This window comes from Hemibagrus wyckioides, linkage group LG19 (genome assembly GCF_019097595.1).
Source record: "Hemibagrus wyckioides isolate EC202008001 linkage group LG19, SWU_Hwy_1.0, whole genome shotgun sequence".
Classification (NCBI taxonomy): domain Eukaryota; kingdom Metazoa; phylum Chordata; class Actinopteri; order Siluriformes; family Bagridae; genus Hemibagrus; species Hemibagrus wyckioides.
The window spans coordinates 13,530,071-13,553,184 of NC_080728.1; the positions used below are offsets into that span (position 1 = coordinate 13,530,071).

Here is a 23,114-nt window from a genome sequence, read left to right on the forward strand (position 1 = left end):
AAGAGGTTTAAGGATCTGCTTAAGCAGCGCTGCTACACTGAGCAGCCTCATTAAAGAGCTTTATATTTCATGCATTTACTCTCGCCACGGCTATTGATCCCGTAAATATAACATTACCTTCATCTTATCGACTTTCGCATGTTGACCTCAGCTCGCGAATGCTTCTGATAACTGCTTCATGAGAGGGAAGGTTCTTGGAAGCAATTGGGGAAAAAAAATTCTTGGAAGCAATGAAAGAATCGAATGTGTTTATTTCTTGATTTTTCTGCTGTTTTACTTTTGAATTGAAGGTTTAAGAGGTACTTATTATTTGGGCTTCGATGCATTACATACTTTAATATTTTGGTAATTAGGTATTATCTGTTGCAGGATTTTTTTTCCCTCCCTTCTTTCTTTTTTTTCTTTTTTTTTTTTTCTTTTTTCATTTATCATTCTTTTCTTTCCTTCTATTATTTCTTGTTTCTTTTCTGTTGTTTTTCTGTCATTCCTGAGTTTCTTTCTTTCTTTCTTCCTTTCTTTCTTTCTTTCTTTTTCTTTTTACTGTCCTTCTTTTTCTATTCTTTTCTTTTCTGTTCTTTTCTTTTCTGTTCCGTTTCTTCCATTCCCTTTCTTTTCTTTTCTGTTCTTTTCTGTTCTTTTCTGTTACTTTCCTTTTCTTTTCTTTTCTTTTCTGTTACTTTCCTTTTCTTTTCTTTTCTTTTCTTTTCTTTTCTTTTCTTTTCTTTTCTTTTCTTTTCTTTTCTTTTCTTTTCTTTTCTTTTCTTTTCTTTTCTTTTCTCTCTTCTCTTCTCTTCCATTCCCTTTCCCTTTCCCTTTCCTTTCAGTTTTTCTTTTCTTTTCTTTTCTCTTTTCTTTTTTCTTTTTTTTCTTTTCTTTCCTTTTCTTTCTTCTCTTCCCTACCCTTTCCTTTTCTTTCCTTTAGTTTTCTTTTCATTCCTTTAGTTTATTCCCTTTCCTTCCCTTTCCTTAGGTGTGTGTTAGAGACATAGAATGTAGAATATAAGACATTCTTGAGGATTTTCATCACTCTGTGTTTAATGTGTTTACAGAGATGTTAATAATTTCAAATTAATCTTTTTTTTTTTCTCCCACTCACACCAAGCTGACCAAGCTTTTCCTTCTCAAACTATGTAAAACTCTGTATTTTTCACTTGGACAATGCTCAGTCTGTTTTCCTTCCCGATTACCGTTTAATTGCCGAGTTTTGGCAAGTGTAGTCGCCACCTCAAAGCGTCTTGCTCATCCTCAGCAAGCTATTAAAACGCCGTAATTATGCAACCGCCTGTGCAGTGTTCAATAACCCGTGTAGGAGCCTGACAGTTTCTGTTGTCTCTTAATTAGGAATTTTAATCCTTAATGCACGTATTTAAAGGGAAATAATTAGGCAGATATTTCTTCTCTTTTCTTCCGCACTGACATGTGTGTAAGTATGGAATGACCCGTGTCTGTTCAGAGGGAAGTGATGGGGAGGGGGGGCTAAAAACATGAAGCTTATTTCGTCTACATCTACATGCTACAAAGGCATTAGCGCGGCAGGGCGTGTGCGACGGTAACTAGGCCAGCCGTGCTTTCTAACACGCCGTGCCTCTTCATTAGAATATCTGAACTGTTATAAATATGGCTCGGATTATGTTATTGTCTTGTTATCTTCTCTTTGCTTTGGTGTTAATGAGTGGGACAGGGTGGCTAAATGAGCACGTTTCTCCCGACATTATTTGGAATGTGCTTTAATAATGCTCATTAGGCCATTCCCTTTTTTAAAGCAGCTTCTTTAATTAGATTTCCGCTGCTCCCCGCATGCACACACACACACCCCCTTCAGCCCTAATAAGGGCGTTCGTGCCTGATAATGCCTGTAATGTGTTTGTTACTACAACATGAGACACAGAGAAAAAGAGGCGAGATTATTTCTCTTTTTAAGTGCCTCATAATAGACAGACGCTTTGCTTGATCCCCCCCCTTGATTGTTAATCAGTTATAAAGCATTTCAGAGGCTTGTGTGTTCTGTTAAGGTTTATTTAAAACAATGCTTCTCTAAAATGGGGTCCAGGAACATTCAGGCAGGGTTGCATAGTTTCCAGTGCAAGTATTAAAACACACACACACAATGCATGTCTTAAGACCTGAAACTAGCCCATAAAAAAAGACACAAAATTGTTATTTTTCCTCAGTCTTTGCAAATCAGAGATGCGTGTGCACCATGGTGAACTTGTTTCTCATGCAGTCTCTGCAGTACACATTTTTACTCTCACCTGGTACAGCTGTTATCCACTTCATAATCACAATTTTCTCTCTGCTTCTTTACCATATACATTATATGGTACACCAAAGGTATATGGACACCTGACCCTCACACACACATACGGTTCCTCCCCAAACAGTTTCAACAAAGTTGGAAGCACACAATTGTGTAAGATGCTGTAGCATTACAATTTCCCTTCACTAGAACCGAAAGGCCCAAACCTGTTCCAGCATGACGGTGTCCCTAATGCACAATGAATAGACATGAAGACTTACTGTGCCAAGGTTGGAGTGGAAGAACTGGAATGTCCTGCACAGAGCCCTGAATTCAACCCCACTGAACACCTTTGGGATGAACTTGGAGCAGTTACTGCACCCCAGACCTTCTCATAGGACATCAGTGCCTGATCTCACTAATGTTCTTGTGGATAAATGAGCACAAAACCCAACAGACATATTCCAAAGTTTACTGGAAAGCCTTCCCAGAAGAGTGGAGGAGCATGTATGGGTGTCCTTTTGCTAATATAATAATAAATAATAATATAATAATAAAAAGTCTGCACCTATACTTGCACTATGTTTGCTATATCTTGTGTTTGTGGAAAGTAATTCTATTTTATTCTGATTATTTACTTTAAAATAAAATGTAGTGGCCTTAAATTATTTCAACCAACCCAAAGAAATCGACCAACAGGTTTGTTTTTCTTTGCTTCTTTGTTTTCCAAAAGTTTAAAAGTCACAAATCTTGCAGCTCTACTAATTGTAATATACAGTGAAACCTTGGCATCAGAATGCTCTTCCTTATGAATTTTCACCTAAAGCTTAATTTTGCAAGAAATTTGCATCAGCATACAAAGCATTTTTGTGCAAATGAACTGAATGCCGGCTAAGTTGCTCGTACATCCAGGAGCCGTTCAAAACTTGTTTGCGTCAGTGGAGAGACAAGCGAAGCCAACCGAAGTGAGTTGTACAAATTTTACATTTTTTTTTTTCAGTCAGCAAAAGCTGTTTGTAAGGGTCAGCCCACGATACCAACGTTGCCTTCTGGATGCGTTTAAAGCTACGTGATTTTCTGCGCGTTGTTTGTTGCAGATTGGTGACGTGGGTGGTCTGTTTTATTTTTAGCCCAAGCTTGGTGGCATGACTTCCTGTGAGGACCCTTGACATGGAATGCTTGGCTTGGGTCAGTTCTTTGTAAGCAGCCATAAAGTTTACATGCACATCGTATTGGTAATATTTTTGGGTGGCAGGAACGGATTATTGCATTTGCATTTACATTATTTCTTATGGGAAAACTCATTTTGCAATACAAATTTTCACCTTAACAACAAATTAAATTTGTATGCTGGGGTTCCACTGTTTTCCTAAATTAAATCTCTACTAGAATTAATTTAAGGAAATTATTTTATAATTAAATGGGTCTTTGGCAGCAGGAAGTTTGAGAACCACTGCTGCAGACTTTTTGTAGCCCGTTAGCTTTGTTTGGTCACCTTAATATTCTAGCATATAGAGAATCAGGAGAGCTAAGAAAAGAAAACGATGATGACGATAGCCATTTTCCTCCAACGCTTGCATACCAGACCGCATTAGTCTCTCCATCCCATGTGTACTGCCATGATTGTCCCTTTAAAAGCCACTTTGGCACCCGTTTGTCTGTCCCAGCCATCGGTAGACTGCAAATGGAAGAGGACTGCTCCTGTCTCGATCTGATGGAGGGCGAGAAAGAGAAGAAAAAGAGGCCGGGAGAAGCACTCAGAGCAGAAATCAATGTCAGTTGTCAATGCACTTCAAGGTCACAGCGCCCCCTCCTCCCCGAACGGATAGATTAAGAGAGTGATCGCTTAGCAAAACTACTTTTCCCGATCTTCACTTCACGAGTGACCTCTCGTCCTCTTCTCCAGTTTAGCACAGCTTGCTGTCGCTCTGCGTCATATTGCAGAGAGATCCCATATTGACTTTCCAGCAATAAGACAAAAGCGCAGTCTAATAGGCCATAAATTCTTATCAGTCTTCTAGCCTGGGGAAGGCAATATGACAAAATATATCATGTGAGGACATGGTTTATGTCACCATATTTCGTTCTTTTCTAACAAATTGCCAGCAAAACGGTAATGTTTAAAAAAAGAAGTGTTAGGAATAGGCTGAGTTCATTTCATTAAGCAAAAATACTAATTCCTGAAAAAAAAAAAAAGTAATTCCTGTTAGTCTTATACATTCAATTTATATGAGTGGAACATGCAAAATATCATTGTGAATGTAACCAGTTAAAATTCCCATCAAATATCACTGGATGTTAGTTTCATGTAGTTTCGTATACTACATGGTAACAGGATACAAACTAATAATGGGGGAAAAACACAATACAGCTGAATAGCTACAGGAGCATGTGTGAAAGAGAGAGAGAAAGAGAGAGAATATATACACACATTTTTGGGAATATATGTATTTTTTATTTCATTTAAAAATACATTCTTCTATATTAAGGTTTGATATTTCTCTCTCTCTCTCTCTCTTTGATTTACCAACATCTATGGTTTAATTATAGATTAAAACCACAAGTAACAAGGAAGGAAGAGGAAAAAAACTCTATAAAATCTTGCATCTTGCAATTTTGTACTGAATCTTTAAAATTATATCATCTACTCAACTCTACCCACTAAAAGTTAACTAGAACTGTTATTTTTTTAATAACTAGAAAAGTATATTTTGCTATTGTACCACAATATAGATATCATATCATGATATTTCCTAGCTCGTTTGGTTTCTAGTTACGTTTCAGTGCTTTACAGTGTAGTTGTGTTCGGGCTGAAACCCTGAAACCTGGATTCCTCACGCTCCACTCTCCACAGTTTGTTTCTGTTTGTCAGTTTTTTGGTGACTGTTCAAATCACCATAAGAGCCAGAATGTGTAGTAATGTAGATGTGGAGATTTCTCCGTACGTAGTCGCTCAGGTTCATCTGAGTTGTGAGATGTTTTGCTGCTTCTCGACAGATGCCGCTCGCATCTGTTTTTCTTTCTCTCCTTTTTTTTTTTTAATAAGAAAACCTGTTTTTCAGATTCAAAGCAAGATGCTTGATAATTCAGGTGAGGTGCAGTGAATTCCCTGATAAAACTGTCCAGGATCTACGGAGTACATCATCAGGAATTAATGCCTTTATAAACAAGTGTACACTTTCTGGGATTTTACTCACTCATTAAAAGTTTTGTACCGTTGTAAATAAATACCCATCATTCCTGCATTTACTTTAACAGGATTTTCTATGCATGCTATTTTGACTCAATTCCTTGTTAGAGAGCGGAAGAGTGCAAATTTGAAGGGCTTATTGCAGAAGTTCCCTCACTAAGGCCTTGAAGTGTCAACCTCCTAATACTGCACTTAAGAAGAAAAGTTTTAAAAAAATGCTACATGCGGGTTGGCGGCAGGCATGGTGTCAAAGTGCCTGTCGCTATTTGTTTGTTATTCCAACATGGCCGTGGGGCAGAGGGTTATTATAACGACGTTTTACCTTTCGCATCACTTTCCTTCAATTAAAAAACAGAGCCATGTGCTGCTCCAGCCCTCAAGTATCAGAACTTTTCAGCTCAGAAAGTATTAGAATTGTGACAACTGTTTGCCACATGTTTCTGGTCAATTAGAATAAGGTGACCATTTTTGTCACTGTTAGGTCTTTTAACAAAGCTCTAAGCTTGAATATATGCATCTGTTTTAACAATGAATTATGGGTATTGTATACAGCCTTTGTGCCTCAAAGCATTTAAAATTTTTTGCTGGTGTCCTTGTAGTGCAAGTGCTGAATATTGTTGATGTGCATTAAAAATGGGCAGTGTAAGGATCTGAGCAACTTTGACAAGTGCCAAATTGTGTCGCTCTGACCCAATCATCTAGAAATCTTCAAAACAACAGGTTTTATGGGGTGTTCCAAGTGATCCAAGGAAGGACATCCAGTGAACCAGCGGCAAGGTCAAGGGCTCGAAAAGGCTCAGTGATGCACGTGGGGAGCGAAAGCTTGCCCAACTAGTCCAATTCCACAGAAGAGCTACTGTAGCACAAATTGCTGGAAAAGTTCATACTGGCTACGATAGACAGGTGTAAGAACCCACAGTGCATCACAGCTTGCTTCCCATGCTGGCTCCTTCACCTCAACCATCAGAAAGGGGAAATATTTGATCTCAGTGATTTTGACCATACTTTGATTGTTAGTGCCAGACAAGCTGGTTTGAGTATTCCTATACCTGCTGGATCTCAAGGGATTTTTACACAAAACAGCAGAATGCTGCAATATAGAAAAAATAACCAGTGAGCAGCAGTTCTGTGGACAGAAATGTCTTATTGATGAGAGAGGTCTAAGAAGAATAACCAGAAGTTGGTTTGAGCCGACGGAAAGGCTTTAGTAACTCAAATAACAGTAATCCCGATGGCCATGCTGTACAGTTGCACTGAGCAGAAATGTATCTTAGAATGCACAATATGTTGCACCTTGAGATTCTTCTGCCAGCCAAGAACAGTAAGTTGAGGCTGTACAGGACATATGAAGACTGCAAAAATGTAGCTTGGTCTGATTAACCTTGATTTCTGCTGAGGCATGCAGAATTTGTAAATTTGGCACCAACTGCTACAATGGATTTTTACATCCAATATCATAATGTAAAAAAAATCTCAGTGATTTTGTGTGTGTTTGCGCCAGAGGGACCTGCAAAAGCTGCAGAACTGCTGCTCATTGTAATTTTTACACACACAGAAAAAATGTCCAGAGAGTTCAGAGGCGACTCAAATAACCACTCATTACAGCCGTGGTGTGCAGAAAAGCATCTCCGAATGCACTACATGTCATATTTCAGGTGGATGGGAAACAACAGCAGAAGTCTTGGTGACATTTTTTTCAGGTTTGAACTGCCCATGTTCAGTGAGTCTGTGCCCATTTTAGCTTCCGAGTCCTGATTTTGGCTGACAGGAGTAGAGCCTGATGTGGTCTTCTGCTGTTGTAGCCCATCCACCTGAAATATGACATGTTGTTCCTTCTGAGATGTTTTTCATCACGGTTGTAGAGTGTGGTTATTTAGAGTTACTGTAGCCTATCTGTCAGCTTTAATGAGTCTGGCCGTTCTCCTCTGACCTCTTGCTGCTTACTTTCTTTTCCCTTTCTTCGCACCTATCTGTCTCTAGAGACGGTTATTTGTGAAAATCCCAGAAGATCAGCAGTTTCTGAAATACTCAAACCCACAACCCTGCTATGGTCTCTGAGATCACTTTTTTTTTTCTGTTCTGTTGTTTGATGTTAACATTAAGTGAAGCTCTTGACCTTCATTGAACTGCAGTCAGATGATTGGTTGACGAGTGAGTGTATATCATCAAAGAGAAACACGCTGGAAGTGAGACTGCATTTAAGAGGATATCATTTAAGTAGTGCTCTGATCAAATCAGTGGCTTTCAGCTGAATGTGCGATATCATTTCATAAATGTATTATTGCTCTAATCACTTCCTGAGAAATGTTTTATACACAAAGCATGTTTAGAAGAATACACGCCTGATAGCGGATTCTCCACGAAATCTCTTGAAAGATTTCCAGTAAGTGGCAAAGCCCACGGAGGATCGAACAGTCTGTAACTTTTGAGTGCCGTCTGAATTGCGAGAGGTCTTTGATGTCAGCGGGCGCTGGACTCTATTTAAGTGAGCTGTAATCTCCGGTATTAAGGCTCACTCTGTCTTTATCTCAGCCTCTGAAACGGCGAAATGAATTACCCCCAAATTTCTCTCCCTCTCAATTCACTCTCACCTTGCGATAGGGGTCATTTCCTTAATAGGGCCCTTCATTTGGTCGACCATTAATAACCTTTATCTTTGGACAGGCTGGCGATAGCACAATAATCAATATTTAATTTCTCCTTAATGTGTGGAGCTTAACCCTGTCAAATCCATTCACTTGTTTATGTGTAGAGTATGACAGGAAATATATTCACTTCCTATCACATTTTCTCTTTTCCTGTCCCCTCATTTCTCACCATGAGCAGACTTGGACTCAATGGGGTTTAGTAAAATCAAATGTCTCTTTATTCTTCACCAAAAGTGCTTGTTTAAGTGACCTGATATTTTCCTGGTAGGAATAATCTCATGTTGTGATGCCGCCTGTCTGACCTCTTCACCTGAACGCTTCTTTTGGGGTTTTTTTTCCTCTTTTAAAGATGTATTTTTATTCATCTTCCAAAAAAAAAAAAAAAAGCCTGATGTTTCACCGTTGCTTATTTGTGGATTTTCTCTGCAGGTACAATAATTTCTTGAGGGACTTGACAGAGAACACCAGTCCAGACAACCCAGAGTTCCAGCAGCTTTCAAGTAAGAGTTTCAAGCCTTCTCTGTCTCACAGCTCAACAAACACTCTCTCATCCTTGTGACAAAAATGTTGATGGGTTCATCCAGCCTGGATTATTTTTATTATCTTTTTATTGTCAAGATCTGTATCAAAAAAAAAAAAAAATCACCCAAAGCCACTCGTATTATTCATTTGCCTTCCATTCTAGTTTGTCGCTTTCTGAGAAACCTCTAAAGATCATTCAGCGCTCGTGTGATCTCGCTTTGCTTTTGCTCCGCTAAGCAATGATACCTTGGGCCCTTTGGAGGGGGAAAAAAGGTGCAGAAAGTGGTGCATATGGTGGCAAAAACAAATCTGCCTGTGAAGTTTTTAGCTAGCAGTGGAAAAGAGCCTCTCTTGTCTTTGTTAGGGTGACAAACAGAGTAACTTTGGGCTCTCCTTTCATCGTTCATTTGTTATTATTGTCACAGCCGTTGCTGCTGTAGCTCTCGCAGAGGATGAAAGTACGGCGAAGCTTAACGTGAGTCTAAATTCCCCGTGTGGATTTTGACAAAATTAATTGGGACCAGATCAGAGGATATCAACCGTGTAAAATATAAATAAATAAAATCTCCACAGTCAACAGAAGCTCCGATAATGACTAATTTCTATCGTCAAATAAACAGCAAATCAGACTTAAGCGGCAGTGTACACACAGAATTATTTATGTGTATCAATTAAAATCTCATTGGTTCCGTGCTGCTTTTGCTTACAAATTAAAACAGCGGCTGATTCTAAGATGAAGGTACATATCCAAATTTGCCCCTCATGCCGCCGCTTCCTCTTCTCATTAAAGCCCTTTTTTCTGCTCGCCTGCTTTTTATTAGGGGGGCGGCGGGGGTTTGCACACCCAGCCCAAGCACATTGTAAAGGGAATTATTTAAAAACAACCCCAGACAAATCATGTTGCATCTGATTAAGCAAACCAGCACTGAGAATATTCCAGCAGGCTCTGTTGTTTTCTAGTTCCACCCTTGTTGTACTGAAGTGTTTTCTCTCTTCCCCCACCCCACCCCCCGCCCTTTGACGTTTCATGTGGAATGGCACAGCTTTAATTGTGGTAATTGCCGCACTTCACACTCCTCGTCAATCATAAATTAAAGCACCTTTTCAGCACGTACTTTTGCATGCCTGTCAGCCGGCCAGCATGACAGCCACCCACTGACCAATCCAACGCTGTCAAAGGTTAATTAAAAAAAGTTAACACTCAAGAGTTTCCATTTAAACACTCTAGATGGATAATGTGGAAAGGGGGGGGAAAAAAGCGGTGAGAAATTGTCTGTGGAATGTATAATGAGAGTGGGTTCGGATCGGGAGACAAGGCTCTGTCAAAAACACGTAGTTTTCTTATACGCAGGGATGGACGGATCTGATGGGCGTACGTCCCAAAAATTAGACACCTTTAGTATTTTTATTGTGGTTCACAGTGAAGTACTCATTTCCTCAATCGGTTAGAAGGTGTTGATTCATTTTCCATAACAGTAGCAAACTTGTCTCCACAAATTCGAATATAATTATACAGTAGATGAAGAAGGATCTGCATGGATAGCTTAAAGATCACTGTGAGATTACCGGAGATGGCACTCAGACATGCTAAAGATGGTTGTAGATGTTCTCCTTTGGATAGTTTTTCTAAGAACACTTTACACTCAAGTCAACATCACTGAACAGTGAATTATTTCAGTTTGATACAGCAGACGTAAAGATGCTCATAATCAAGAGCTGGTTGACACATTTAGCACTTAGCATTTAGTTCTTGCCGTCTTTGCATGTTTTTCTCAACACCATCACCTCTGGGTTGCTCATAAAGGGATTAATTAATTAATAAAATCAGTAATAAATTCTGTTGAAGTCATTATATAAATAACATTTAACAGTTGAATAAATGGATAATGAGTAAACTGTGCAGTTCAGTAATAAATAAAAATGTATTAATTGGCAAAAGGCTGTGTTAAAAGAGAAATAAAGCTCCATTTCCTGGTTATAACAGTAAGTCCTCTTTGCATCGGGCTGCTTCATGCCACCCTGTCATTGAGTATATTCTTGATACAGCATGCTCGGGTATGTTGTATTCCTTCCCTAGCTACATGTTACACAACCACTGCCCACCATTAACCAGAAAAAGTGTTTAATTCAATCAGTTGCATTTAACTTGATCCCTGAAGGGCTGTTTTGTGAAAGTTCCCCCTGACTCCATCCATCCATCCATTTTTTTGTACTGCATTCCCTTTAAAGGGTTGCAGGAAACCTGCAGTCTATCCCAGGAGTCTCACTCTGGGAATTAAGGCTGGACACACCCTGGACAGGGTGCCAACTCATCACAGGCCAAAATCACACCTCATGGACAATATAGAGATGCCAATAAGCATATAATGCATGTATTTGAATTGGGGAGGAAACCGGAGAACCAGGAGGAAACCCCCGAAGCACAGAGAGAACATGCACACTCCACACACAGGGCAAAGATGGGAATCAAACCCCCAGCCCTGTAGCTGTGAAGCAAACCACTAAGCCACCATGCCGTCCTTCCCTCTGACAATTTCTTAAAACTTTTAAACAAGAAAATTGTGTACTATAGGCCTGAGTGACTCATACCATGTCCATAAAAAACAGTTGAGGTTAGACTGCTTTTATCAGCCAGATTTAAAGGAAGCTTCAAAATGAAACAGCTTTTAGTTGAGAAACAGTTCAGGGTTCTTTAGGTGGTTAAAGGATCTGGTGTCATAGAGAGATTCTAACTGGAAACTTTTCTATAAGGAACAAACCTGTCGTAGACTTCTGCATAGAAACTTTAAGAGAAGAATCAAGAATCCTTCAGATGCTTTTGCTCCTAATAATGTACGCTAAATCTTCGACTTAAAGACACGATTCAGTCTTTGGTTTCTGCTGTAATTTATAGAATTGTTCTGAGGATAAGCGTCCCAATTAGAGAGTAATTATTTTATCACAAAGAAGCGACTGCACTGCCTCTACCGCAAGCGCAAAGAGTGGAATGTAAAATTAGTATCCATCTGCTGCGTGTTGTTTTCAACGGCGCTAATGCCTGTGCAGACGAATATACTCAGCACACGATAATTGGCCAAACCGTTTATTCACAGCTTCTGTGTTGCGTAACTGAAAATGTATTATTTGAAGCACAGCAAGCTTCACCTCTGCGTGTAGTTCAGTTACAAAACAGTTTGGTAAATTCCATTCAACTCAGTTTGATGTGCAAGAGATAATGATTTGGATATGTGTAAAAACAAAAGTGTGCAACAAATTTGTGGTGATGAACAATTTTATTAACTACTCCTTAAAAATCAGATCCCTTTATAACAAAATCCTAATAGTCCTTGTATATTTACTAGCTGAATAATGTGCTGCAGGGATGATGTATTTTTTGTAGGCCAACTTGGAAGTGAGCATCTTTCTGGTTCCCTCAACAAAAAGCCAACAGGATTTTTTTTCCACTGGCTATTGGATTATTGCTCTGTGATCAGTAAGTTTTTTTCATCATATACAATTTTCACACATGAACACAACTGTTTTAAAGCCTAAATACAATCTCCAGAAATGAAAAGCTAGAGTTTATGAAATACATCATGGTCACATGACGTCACCAACACTAAGCTCTCAGCTCTTTCGATTTTAAAACCATGTTTCCTGATAAGTATCCTCTGTGCTCTTTTTGTGGATGAATCTGAGCGAATGTACAAACACAACGAGGCAGTAGTAGAGTTTTTCTGTTCCACATGATTACTTTCAATGTCCCTGAAAAGTTCCATTTAGCCACTTGTTAGCAATTTTTAAGATTTGTAAAAGCTTTAAAAAAACACAAGTGGGTTATTACTGATAGATTTTATGCTGTAGGAATAAAAACATAAAAGAATCTCAAGCTTGCGTTAACCTAAGACCTTATTTTAGACATTTAACCCCAAACCCATTAAAAAAAAAACACTGAATATAGAACGATGGAACCGGAAGTGCTAAAATGCTCCTCGTTTCCTTGCTTTAGGACTCATTTCTGTAGCCTGTGAGCAGGACTGCATACTATGGCTAATTAAAGGAGCCTCAAGCATATACACACACTGCACAGCGGTATATCGCACTCAATCAGTGCAGTCTGCATGTGTTAATACACTCGCGCTGGGTCATCTGTCTCCAGGGGGTTGATGTCAAAAAAATCAAACACATTCTGTTTATATGTTCAGAGTGTACACGTGCAGTACATGCAGATGTGTTTGCATGGGAAATAGTGAGGGCTTGTCCACTATTGTCATATCATGTATATGGGAAACGAGCAATACCTTGAATAAACACCTTACTTCTTGTCACTCTGTGGTGAAGTCCAGTCTGAATCTGTAAATATACAGAGGCTCGGTTTGTCATGAGGAGTCAATATATGCAAATGGTCCAGTATAAAAGTAGGTATAATGGTTTAACTGGCTTTGAGAACACCTCTGATGACATTACTATGGAGTACACAGTACAAACTAGACACTAGAGATCGTTTCATGTTTCAAATTTTTGAGCAAAGACCTGAATTTGAAGAAACTGTTTACACAGCAGAGCAAATCAGACTTATTTCTTATCAAACACCGTCTACAAGACTGAGTGTCCACATTGTATATTACAAGTGATCAAATCTGATAAAACATATCATATATATGTTGAGTAGATATGGATGGATGGATATTTGGATGGATGGATGGATGGATGCATGGATATTTGGAAGGATATTTGAATGGATGCTTGGATGGATGGATGGATGCGTGGATATTTGGAAGGATATTTAGATGGATGGATAGATATTTGGATGGATATTTGGAAGGATATTTAGATGGATGGATGGATGGATGGATGGATGGATATTCGGAAGGATATTTGGATGGATGGATGGATATTTGGAAGGATATTTAGATGGATGGATGGATATTCGGAAGGATATTTGGATGGATGGATGGATATTTGGATGGATATTTGTTTATTCATTTTTAGGTAGTTAGCAGCCTGAAGATTTTGTCATAGATTATATGGCAAACTTAAGGAAATGATTATTGATATGATATATCAATATTGATATTGATATTAATGATATTTTTCAGAGATAACAGCAACAGAAAATGGTGAAGGTGGTATACAGCATTCTTTTCGCTGTCATTGTAGGTACTACAGCTCTATATATACTGTGTGTGTGTGTGTATATATATATATATATGTGTGTGTGTGTGTGTGTTGTGCGTGCACAAGCTGTGTTTGTACGCCTGTGTTTCTCACCTGACCTGCCTTCATGCTGGCTTTCACACATGCTGTTGCCTGAGTTGCAGGGTTTTTTTCATGACAGAAAGCACCACACCCCACATGAAGATTTTTTCCCTCTTTTTGGCATTCAGATTGCAGGAAATCTTTCCTGTTCCACTAACATGCCAGTTAATCAGAATTTATCTGCCTGTTTAAACCTAGCCATCTGTATAGGGCAGTTAGAATGATTGTATACATTGTCACAGGTTTTCTTTTCTATCGCTTAGCACTTTCACATACCCAAGGTCACAATTTTGGAAAAAGAGAAACAAAGACCAAAAAAAAATGTGATAAAACAGACTGGTCTTTCAAATGCTACAGCTGTGACTGGATTTCAATTTGTTATAAAATACCACCATTAATAAAACCCAGACAGATAAGTTAATTTCCCACTCCCCCGTGTTCTTGCTATCGATTCTGGTTAAAGCACGCCTCCATCTGCTACTGAGTTTAAAATACGAACCATTAGAATCAACTTTGACTGTTGTTTTATCTACAGAAGAATGACATCTCTATGTTATGAAGGCATTTGGCTGGCAGAGTGTGGGTCTATATTTTCTCTTAGAGAAAAGTGGCACTGTAAATAAATTAGTTTTCTGACCAGCTTTTCTATCCTGGTGGGAGTGGTCTCTCCCCCATTTACAGGAGATGAGAGTTTGAGAAATGGTTTAGTCTCCCAACATTCTGTTGTTGTTTCTTTTAATTTGTCACCAATGTAAAAAAAAAATCCAAAAAAAATTTTTCAAACAAAAGTTTTACCTAAAATGTTTTTGATTTGTTTTTACTTAATTTGTATGTATTGTAATTTCACATTGAGGGTGGAAAAAAATGTAAAAAACCTGACATGATTGTTTAATTTTTTATCACAAAAATGCTCTTTTACGTGTATATTTTTCCTATTCTGCGTGCACAAGTGTGTGTCTTTGTGTGTATTTGTATTCTTCATCTCTTTATTACGGGGCTGAAAATCATCTCTCATTAAATTCCTGAAATCTGCCAGTGTGTGTGGGTATTTACTCTGATGCCCCAGTGACAGGCCTTTAATGCACCAATTTTCACTTCATGCTTGTTTCAGAGGGGTTTTTATAAAGCTTGTCTTTAGTAAGAGAATTATTAAGAACTCATATTCAGTAGCAAAACATTTCAGATGCAAATGCAACATCAAAGTGCTTTAAACAGGGGTTCACAACTGCCTTTAAACTGCAGAACTAATGCAATGGATGGATTGGTTTTATAAACATAATTTTAAAAATCTTATATAATTTAAGTATGCGCAGTAATACTCTAGATTTTTTATTCAATCCATATCCAATGAGTATTTTATTTAATAAAATTTTTTAGGTTGAAATTGACATTGTTTATAGTTCTACTGGTTTGATTTAGTAGATTTCCATCACTTTAATAAAATAAATAACAGAAAAAATACTTTACTGTCCCTGGAGTGTCACTGGACCCCACTGGAGAACCACTACCTTAAAGTATATATGAAAACGGCTGTAATTTCAGCAAGGCTGCTGTACATGGCCGTTCTTCCGTTTCAAACTCGGTGTGTGAGAGAGTCAGCCCAACACACAATGCAGCAGTGTCTGAATCCTTATAGACTGCACTGTATTGACTTCACAAAACTCACAGATGTTATTAAGAAACAATTCACGCTTGCCTATGTAGCTGTAAGATCCTTGTGTTTGCAGGGCAGTCTGGGTGTGTGTTTCATCTGCTGTATGTTTGTGTGTGCGTGTGTGTGGTGCTGCAGGGGCAGTGAGCGCCGTCTCTGAGGTGGCCCAGCGCATCCAGGACAACGCCCGCAGCCATGAGAACCACCTGCAGCTGCAGAGGGTCCAAAAACTGCTCAAGGGCCGAAAGACCAGGCTGCTGGCTCCAGGTTAGAGCCTGTGATCTGCTATTCCTTTCATCTAACCTCTCTCTCTCTCTCTTTCTCTTTCTTTCCATCTCTCTCTTCGTCTGTATCTTGGAAAGAGAAAGAGAAGGAAGTACACACCGGGTGGAATGAAGCAATCTGGAACACAATGCTGTTTGAAACACGGACGTTGACGCAAGATGAGTTTGTCTGTGCGCGTTATAATCTTATATTCTGACCCAAGGATTAATCGACATGCATCGACGTGCTCCCTGTGCTAATTAGAAAGGTGGAGAATGTCCTTTATCACTTCTCTCTTTCCATTCTTTTTCACTACTTGTGGAGTGGAGGTCCTTTCTTCCCCTGTTGTTTGTCCCAGGGGAGAATGGCCGTGTGTAACAAAAGAGAGACAGCTAGTGATGGAGAGAGAGAGTGCGGGAGCGAGAGAAAGACTGAGAGGGCCTTGTCGTCAATGCCTTGGCCTGCCAATCTCCCCCAGGACCAATTAGCGCTTCTCCTCATCTCGTGGACCGGCAGATAAAAAGCAAGCCGGGGAGAAAGAGAGAGCGTGTGTGAGAGAGTGTGTACGTGCGCGTGCACAAAGGTGGTTCGAGGCTGGCGATGAATACCCAACGAGCAGCGGTCTCGTTTCACGCAGAGCCGGATGTGGGAAGTGTAAAAATCCCTTTCACTCTCCCTCTCGGGCAGGATTTTCAGGCCTCTAGATTCCTCCCAAGCTCCTTGCTTTTGTCCATTAAGGCTTCTCCACCTCTTGCTGAATTTTTAAAAGAGCAAACTCCACAGACTTTATCCATGATTTATTCTAAGTACCTAAAAGAGGCTGATGCAAGTGGCACCTCTGATATTAAAGACAAAAACAGTCTGAAACAGAAGTGACCATCAATAACAGGCTCTCTTTGGCTAATGATTTCCTACATTATCAACAATACAGTTGGACTGCATGCTGAGAATGGTGCAGAAAGATTTAGCCCTTGCTTGAACTCCATGTAATGAGTGTGCTGCAGCAGAGCTTTAGTGTTTCAGCCTGTCCTGCTCTCTCACCTCACTATCTGTACACTGTGCTCAAAGAGATCAGCTTTTAAAACCTCAACTTTTTCTCCACTATTGTAACCATTAACTTCTCATGGTTCGTTCACACAGCGACTCGCAGTTACAAAGCGACCGGAGATTATTTATTTTTAATGAGAGCTGGTGACTTCCGGCGACATGAGCAATAGTGTCCATGACAGTTAGATGAGGGCATGTCCAGTGACATGACAAACTTGAGGAAAGTATAAAATATGAAACAAGTATGCAAATATGGTTCAACAACTACCATTGGGAGTAAAGACCAGTAGAGCGCACTTGATCCATGACAAAGAGCACACAATTCTTCTCCTTTATCCAATATGATATGATGCAGATATACACTGCTGTTATAATTTTATAAAGAAACACCAAATCTCTCTCTATATCATTTCAAGAAAATTTGGAATGCTAGTTGCATTACCCGCTGATGAACATTATTGTTACTGCAACCTGTAGTAGGAGCGGCTACCAGCGACTTCATAGTACAGCGACTGGGGATGTCTGAACGAATCCCAGGGACACCAGCAAAATCAAATTCGCACCAGAATCACTAAGCAGATCACAAATATTGCAGTACAAACACATTTCATGTGTGTCAGGGAGAAGTTTTTCTTTTAGTGATGAGCATGGAGATAACGGTGCAAGCGATTCTCAGAAGCAAAGGCTGAATCAATGGGACATCGATACGGCAGACAGTTTGTCTGTTTCCTGAGAGCCATGAGCGGGCGCTCTGCCGCCACTACTGCTACTTCTGTCCACAAGCTCCGGCTCATCTCTCCCCTTTTCACACGGTAAAGGACAAAGAGGGATGCTGAGGCGGGGGGTAAAAAATCATTGATTATCACCACAACCTTGCTTCTCTTCTTATACCAATGCTTAAGGATACCCAACAACGTCTTTCTTTATTTCTTCCTTTATAAAACCAGTGCAGGACAGAACTTTGAGCACATGTGTATGTTTCAGCAGGAAGAAGAGAACTTCAGTGTCTCGAGAGTCAAGAGTGGCTTCGCAGGCTTTGAAAAGGTTTTTTCCACCCAAGCCTTTGTAGATCCCTGACATGAAAGTATAACCTATCAAACCAAGTCCAGCTTCAAATTAACAATGATCACGCTCGGTGTCATCCAGCACCCATCATACGCACACAGACTTTCATGTGTCTCCCAGTCTTTGGCCCGGTCACATCAGGAGGACACGGCAGCCTTTGTAGTGCAACCTTTAGCACCCAGAAATTCATCGGGCCTTTGTAGCTGGGCAGAGGTGCTCTTTGACAGGGGGAGTTGAAAGCGTACGACATAGAGAGGGGCGCTCAAAGTTCCTGCTCTTTGAACTGCACACTCTTGATGGAGCAGACAGAGTTTTTCGTCAGTGTGTCAGTCTAAAGCATAGACAAAGGAACTGGCAGAATGACAGCACCTGAATGAAAGAAAATACTAATTTAAATTTATATTCGCTGCATCAGCAGGTCACTGGCTATGTTAATTCTATGACCGGGTTTCATTACAACAATTATATCAATTAAAAAAAGAACTTGAACACCCTGAATCAACATGCCGTGTGGTGCAATTATTTCAGCATTTAATAAGAGAAACAAATACAAATATAAATGACAATGCTCCTGGAAAGAAAGAAAAAAAGAGTGAAGGGCTTATGTTTATGCTTATCATTTTCCAGGGATATTCAGCATCACGTTAATGCAGCGCAGCTACACGACACAGTTACAGCAGCGACTCGGTGTAGCTAGTTACTGATGTACGAGGTGATAAATTCAATGGCACTGATGGAAATATTAGCATAAAAATCAAAGCGCTGGAACCTGACCTGTTTGAGCACACTGTACAGATGAGAGAGCGAGGCAGATTAAAAGGAATAAAGTGCTGCTGCATCACCACGTTGGGTAGAGATGAAGCAAGGGCTAATTCCCACTAGTGCCACTAGCATCAAGCATCATTGTGGCTAATTTAGGAAACCGTCAGCCAAAGTGAAAGCCAAAACATTAGACCACTATGGGTTCACAACTTCTCAACAGAGTCAGGATCTCTAGGACAGTGAATTCAGGAGCAGTACAGAGGTTCATATTCCTCTGCACAAGATTAATAATAAAACAATACAAAATTAATGTCATCAAATCAGAAATTACAGACCCCAAAGTGATGAGCTTGTCAGATGATGGCAGGTTTACAACAGGTATACTCAGGATGATGCTATGGTATTAGCGCTTCCAAAAAGAAGTGCAAACTTAGCATGCATCCATCATCATGTACTTTGAACTAGATTCGATTCAGATTTATTTCTCTAACACTTTTTTTTTTTTACAATGGACAAAGCAGCTTTACAGAAATATGAATATTCAGAATAAAGATTGCAAAGTTTAATATTTACATTTATATTTATTCATACTAAACAAGTCTGAGGCAACAGCAGCAAGAAAAAACTCATTGAGACGATATGATGAAGAAACCTTGAGCTGATCCAGACTCAAAAGAGATCTCATCTGGATGACACTGGAGAGTGCAATTCAATAATGTCCTTTCTACTACTGTATATAGTCAAGTGGAGTTGTGTAACCAGGAGATTTTGAGCAATATATAAGTATGAGTATGATTTCTAAGATTATTATAGATTTAACATAAATTCCTACCTGCTCAAGCCATCGAAGGTCAATGATGGAGACTCGAGCGCAAGTCAGACCAGGGCAACAGCAGTTTGAATCCACCACCTTGGTGGTGCCATGATGGTTCTACTATCCACATACCATGAAAATAACTGCATTCAATTTATAATATAATAATTCATTATCTGTACATGATACAGCCGCCTACCTCAAAGCTCTTATTACTCCTCACACTGCACCATGCTCCCTCCGATCTACTAGCACTGCTCGACTGGTCCCATCATCTCTGGGTAAGAGGTAGGTATACATCTAGACTCTGTTCTGGCACCGAGTTGGTGAAACAAACTTCCCCTAGATGTCCGTACAGTCGAGTTACTGACTGTCTTCAAACGACGGATGAAGAACTACATCTTCCTGAAATACTTATACTAGTGCTTATTTTCCCTGTGTGTTTTATGTATTGTTGTATGTTGTACAAGAAAAAGTTTTTATGCTGATGTATGTCGCTCTGGATAAGAGCGTCTGCCAAACGCCAGAAATGTAAATGTCATGTGACCTATGATGTCATAAAAACACAATTTTTTTGTGTGTTTAAACCTTCAACAAGTGACCAGTTTTCTCAGGTGTTACAACAAGTACAGTTTAACCACAAGAAGCAAAGTTTAACACCTATAGCACTTAGAGACAACCCGCTGCCTTCCGCTAGTTTTGATTCCGACAGCTTCGGTCCTGATGACTTATGAGATGTCCATTGGTTCCATTCTGCAGGATTTCAGCAGCAGCAGCAATAGATCATCCTGGAATTTCTCACCGAATACTAAGAATTCAGACATACTACTCAGTTCAATTGTCACAAAGCAACTTTACAGGCATATAAAATTCAGAAGAATTTATATTTATCCCTAATGAGCAATCCAGAGGCAACAGTGGCAATGGAAAAACCTCCCATGAGGACGAAACCTTGAGAGGAACCAGACTCAAAAGGCATCTCAATCTGACACCAGATCATAAGTCTGATTTACAATAATTTTCTTTCTATAACTGTACAATATAGAGTCAAGTGCAATTGTGTAACCAGGAGGTACTCCTTTTGCCTACTGCTTTTCACCTGCTGTATTGGTATGGATATTCATATGTAGCTTTAGTTTCTTTTAATTTTTAAAAAAAAACTGTTTCCAATGCTTATGTTGTATGGACGTTGTGGATGGTTGAGGATTTTCTGTTTTTAAAAAAATTCTATACATTTAATGACTTTATCTGATTGGTGAGGCTGAGAATCTCAACACTGTAAATAATTCTGTCTCATTTCTTTGCTTTGTTTCTTAGAAAAAGAAGCTTGGCTTGCTTCACATTTCCAATGAAATGAAGACACTTGGACAGATGGAAAATGTTGTTTGATATCGCACACACCTCCTAGTGAGAATAGTTACATAACTGACTGACTATCATAAGCGACTGTAATCTATCTCCTATTACCACAGGAGTAGTTTCCCCTGGCACATGGGACAATATTGTCTCTGGATGTTGTTAGCATCGAGTTTTTTTTTTTTCCTCAGAGATGGCCTCCTGATTTAAACCTCACCATTTGTTGGGCAGCAAGCAGACATTGGCCAGTTAAATGGATTTAACCGATTTACAGGAGCCATCAAATCTAATGTTCACACACCACCTGAGAGTCTCACGCGCCGTGTCCTTATTGTAGTCACATATTAAAACCCGTGGCATTTTAAAAGCAATTTGACCCCTGCTCGGCCCCTCCGCTAATCATAGAAAGCTCTTCTTTTTTTGCTCAGAGTATCCATTTTGAACCCTCCGCTACGGCTGCAATCTCAAGGTGTGCCGGGGCAAATAAGGAATCGGTGGTGAGAGTGAAATTTAATCTTATCTTGCAAAATGTCAGCATCCAATTTAGTAGCCATCATACACCTGCCAGTCAGCCAGAGCAGAGAGCACAACGGCTCTACAACTACTGCGTCTGGGTTTTTGCTCTTTACGGCTTTGTAAACGCCTTCCAGCGCACATGTTTGGATGTTTGTAAGTTGGATGTAAATGGATAAGTCGGAGTAGTAATGAATCTGAGGACTCGATCCTGACGCGAGTTCTTTCTCCTCTCTCTCTGTCAGGTCGCTGGTATATCCGTGAAGGTTGGCTGAAAACGGTGCCCCCTAAAGGCACGGAGACCAAACCCAAGATGTTTTTCCTCTTCTCAGACATCTTGATTCAGGCCAAACGGTGTAGTCCAATGCATCCGACAAATGGAGACAAGCTGGCCTGTCAGAGAATCTTCCCGCTTAGTGAGTGCACCGTGGACAAAGTGTTTGGCCACACCAAGAGCCAGGGAGGCCTCATCAGTGTGAGTGTGACATGTATACTGCCGTTTCAAGTTTATTGTCATGTGCATAAATAGTGCTTTAAGCATCAATATATAGTGAGATACTTGTGCTATATTTGCACAGTTTTACCCAGACACAGTACAAAAATGAACAAACCTAAAGCTTTAAACACAGACAAATATTGTGTATGATAAGTAATATGCTCTAAGCAGGTACAGCTGTACATACTACTTAACTGCTTTACCAGAGATTTGTTTTGGTTATGCTTATGTTCAGCACTTTGTCAGGTCGCACTGGACAGTGGTGTGTAATGGCTTATGTGAAAGTAGACACTCAGGACTTTTAGAATTTGCAGTTTTTCCATAAGTATGTCTTTTTTTTACCAGCCTTTAGTTATTTGTTTGTTTTACACACATGTATATCTTCAAAGTAAATAGTGATGTCAGATCCGTTTCTGCTCTCTGAGATGCCCCGAGTGTTTGTTCATAAGTGCCTAAAATTTGAAGGAGTTATCTTCTACCACTAAAATTCAGTATAAGGTTATCCAACAGAGTGTAAAACACACATCTCACACTGAAGGCCAACAAAGTCCTGACTGATTTTATATCGGACTTGCAGCAATAAAATAATTCATTTGTTTATACTGAATTGAAAATGTCTGATAAGTCGATTTCCATTCCACCACTGGACTTTGAAGCCAGTGTAGTGGTAAAAAGGGTTAAAAACAGTTTACAATGTATAGTATGTAGAAGAGCATGATGCAGAAATGCCACTATTCAGACCTGGGTTTGATCAGAGGTTTAATTTTTATTGAATGACTAATTGAAGCAGATATAAGGAATAGAAATGATCAATATCTTTTAATCTAATCATCATGGGTTAAGAAGTAGAAGGTCACTATTCTCCTCATACAGCAGTGTTAATTGCTTAGTCAGATCTTTGTAAGGAGGAATTCTATGTAGCTAGACCTTCAGGAATTTGAGTTGAATACGGCTCTCGGTATTAATTATGTATGTTTTTTTAGTACAGATTCCAGAAATACTCCGAAATTATTTGGTATAATAAGGTACCAAGACATTTTAATTAAATAACTCTAAAATGGTAGACAGGTTGTAGGCATTAGTGGCAGTTTGTGTGCTGTAAAAAAAACACTGCAGATTTCACCACAGGGAAAAAAGGTTTTGACATTTTTCCAATTTTCTTTCCAGCATTAAAAACAGATTAACTCTGAGTGTTTTTCCACTTACCATCTTGTTACTTTAAAAATTCTCATTTATCAGGATTTTTTAATATATATATATATATATATATCAGTGAAATTAAGTTAAATGTCTTAGATTTGATCTGTTTTGC

At 39.4% G+C, this 23,114-nt stretch overlaps 1 protein-coding gene across 3 annotated transcripts in view; it reads left to right on the forward strand.

Annotated features, from left to right (window-relative positions):
• arhgef39 (Rho guanine nucleotide exchange factor (GEF) 39) overlaps positions 1-23,114 on the forward strand; it is a 55,643-nt gene that overhangs the window by 22,551 nt on the left and 9,978 nt on the right. For all 3 annotated transcript variants that reach the window (XM_058417607.1, XM_058417606.1, XM_058417608.1), the window contains exons 6-8: positions 8,504-8,574; positions 15,624-15,752; positions 21,552-21,781. In XM_058417607.1, the coding sequence (XP_058273590.1) occupies positions 8,504-8,574; positions 15,624-15,752; positions 21,552-21,781 (430 nt within the window). The remainder of the gene's footprint in view (positions 1-8,503; positions 8,575-15,623; positions 15,753-21,551; positions 21,782-23,114) is intronic.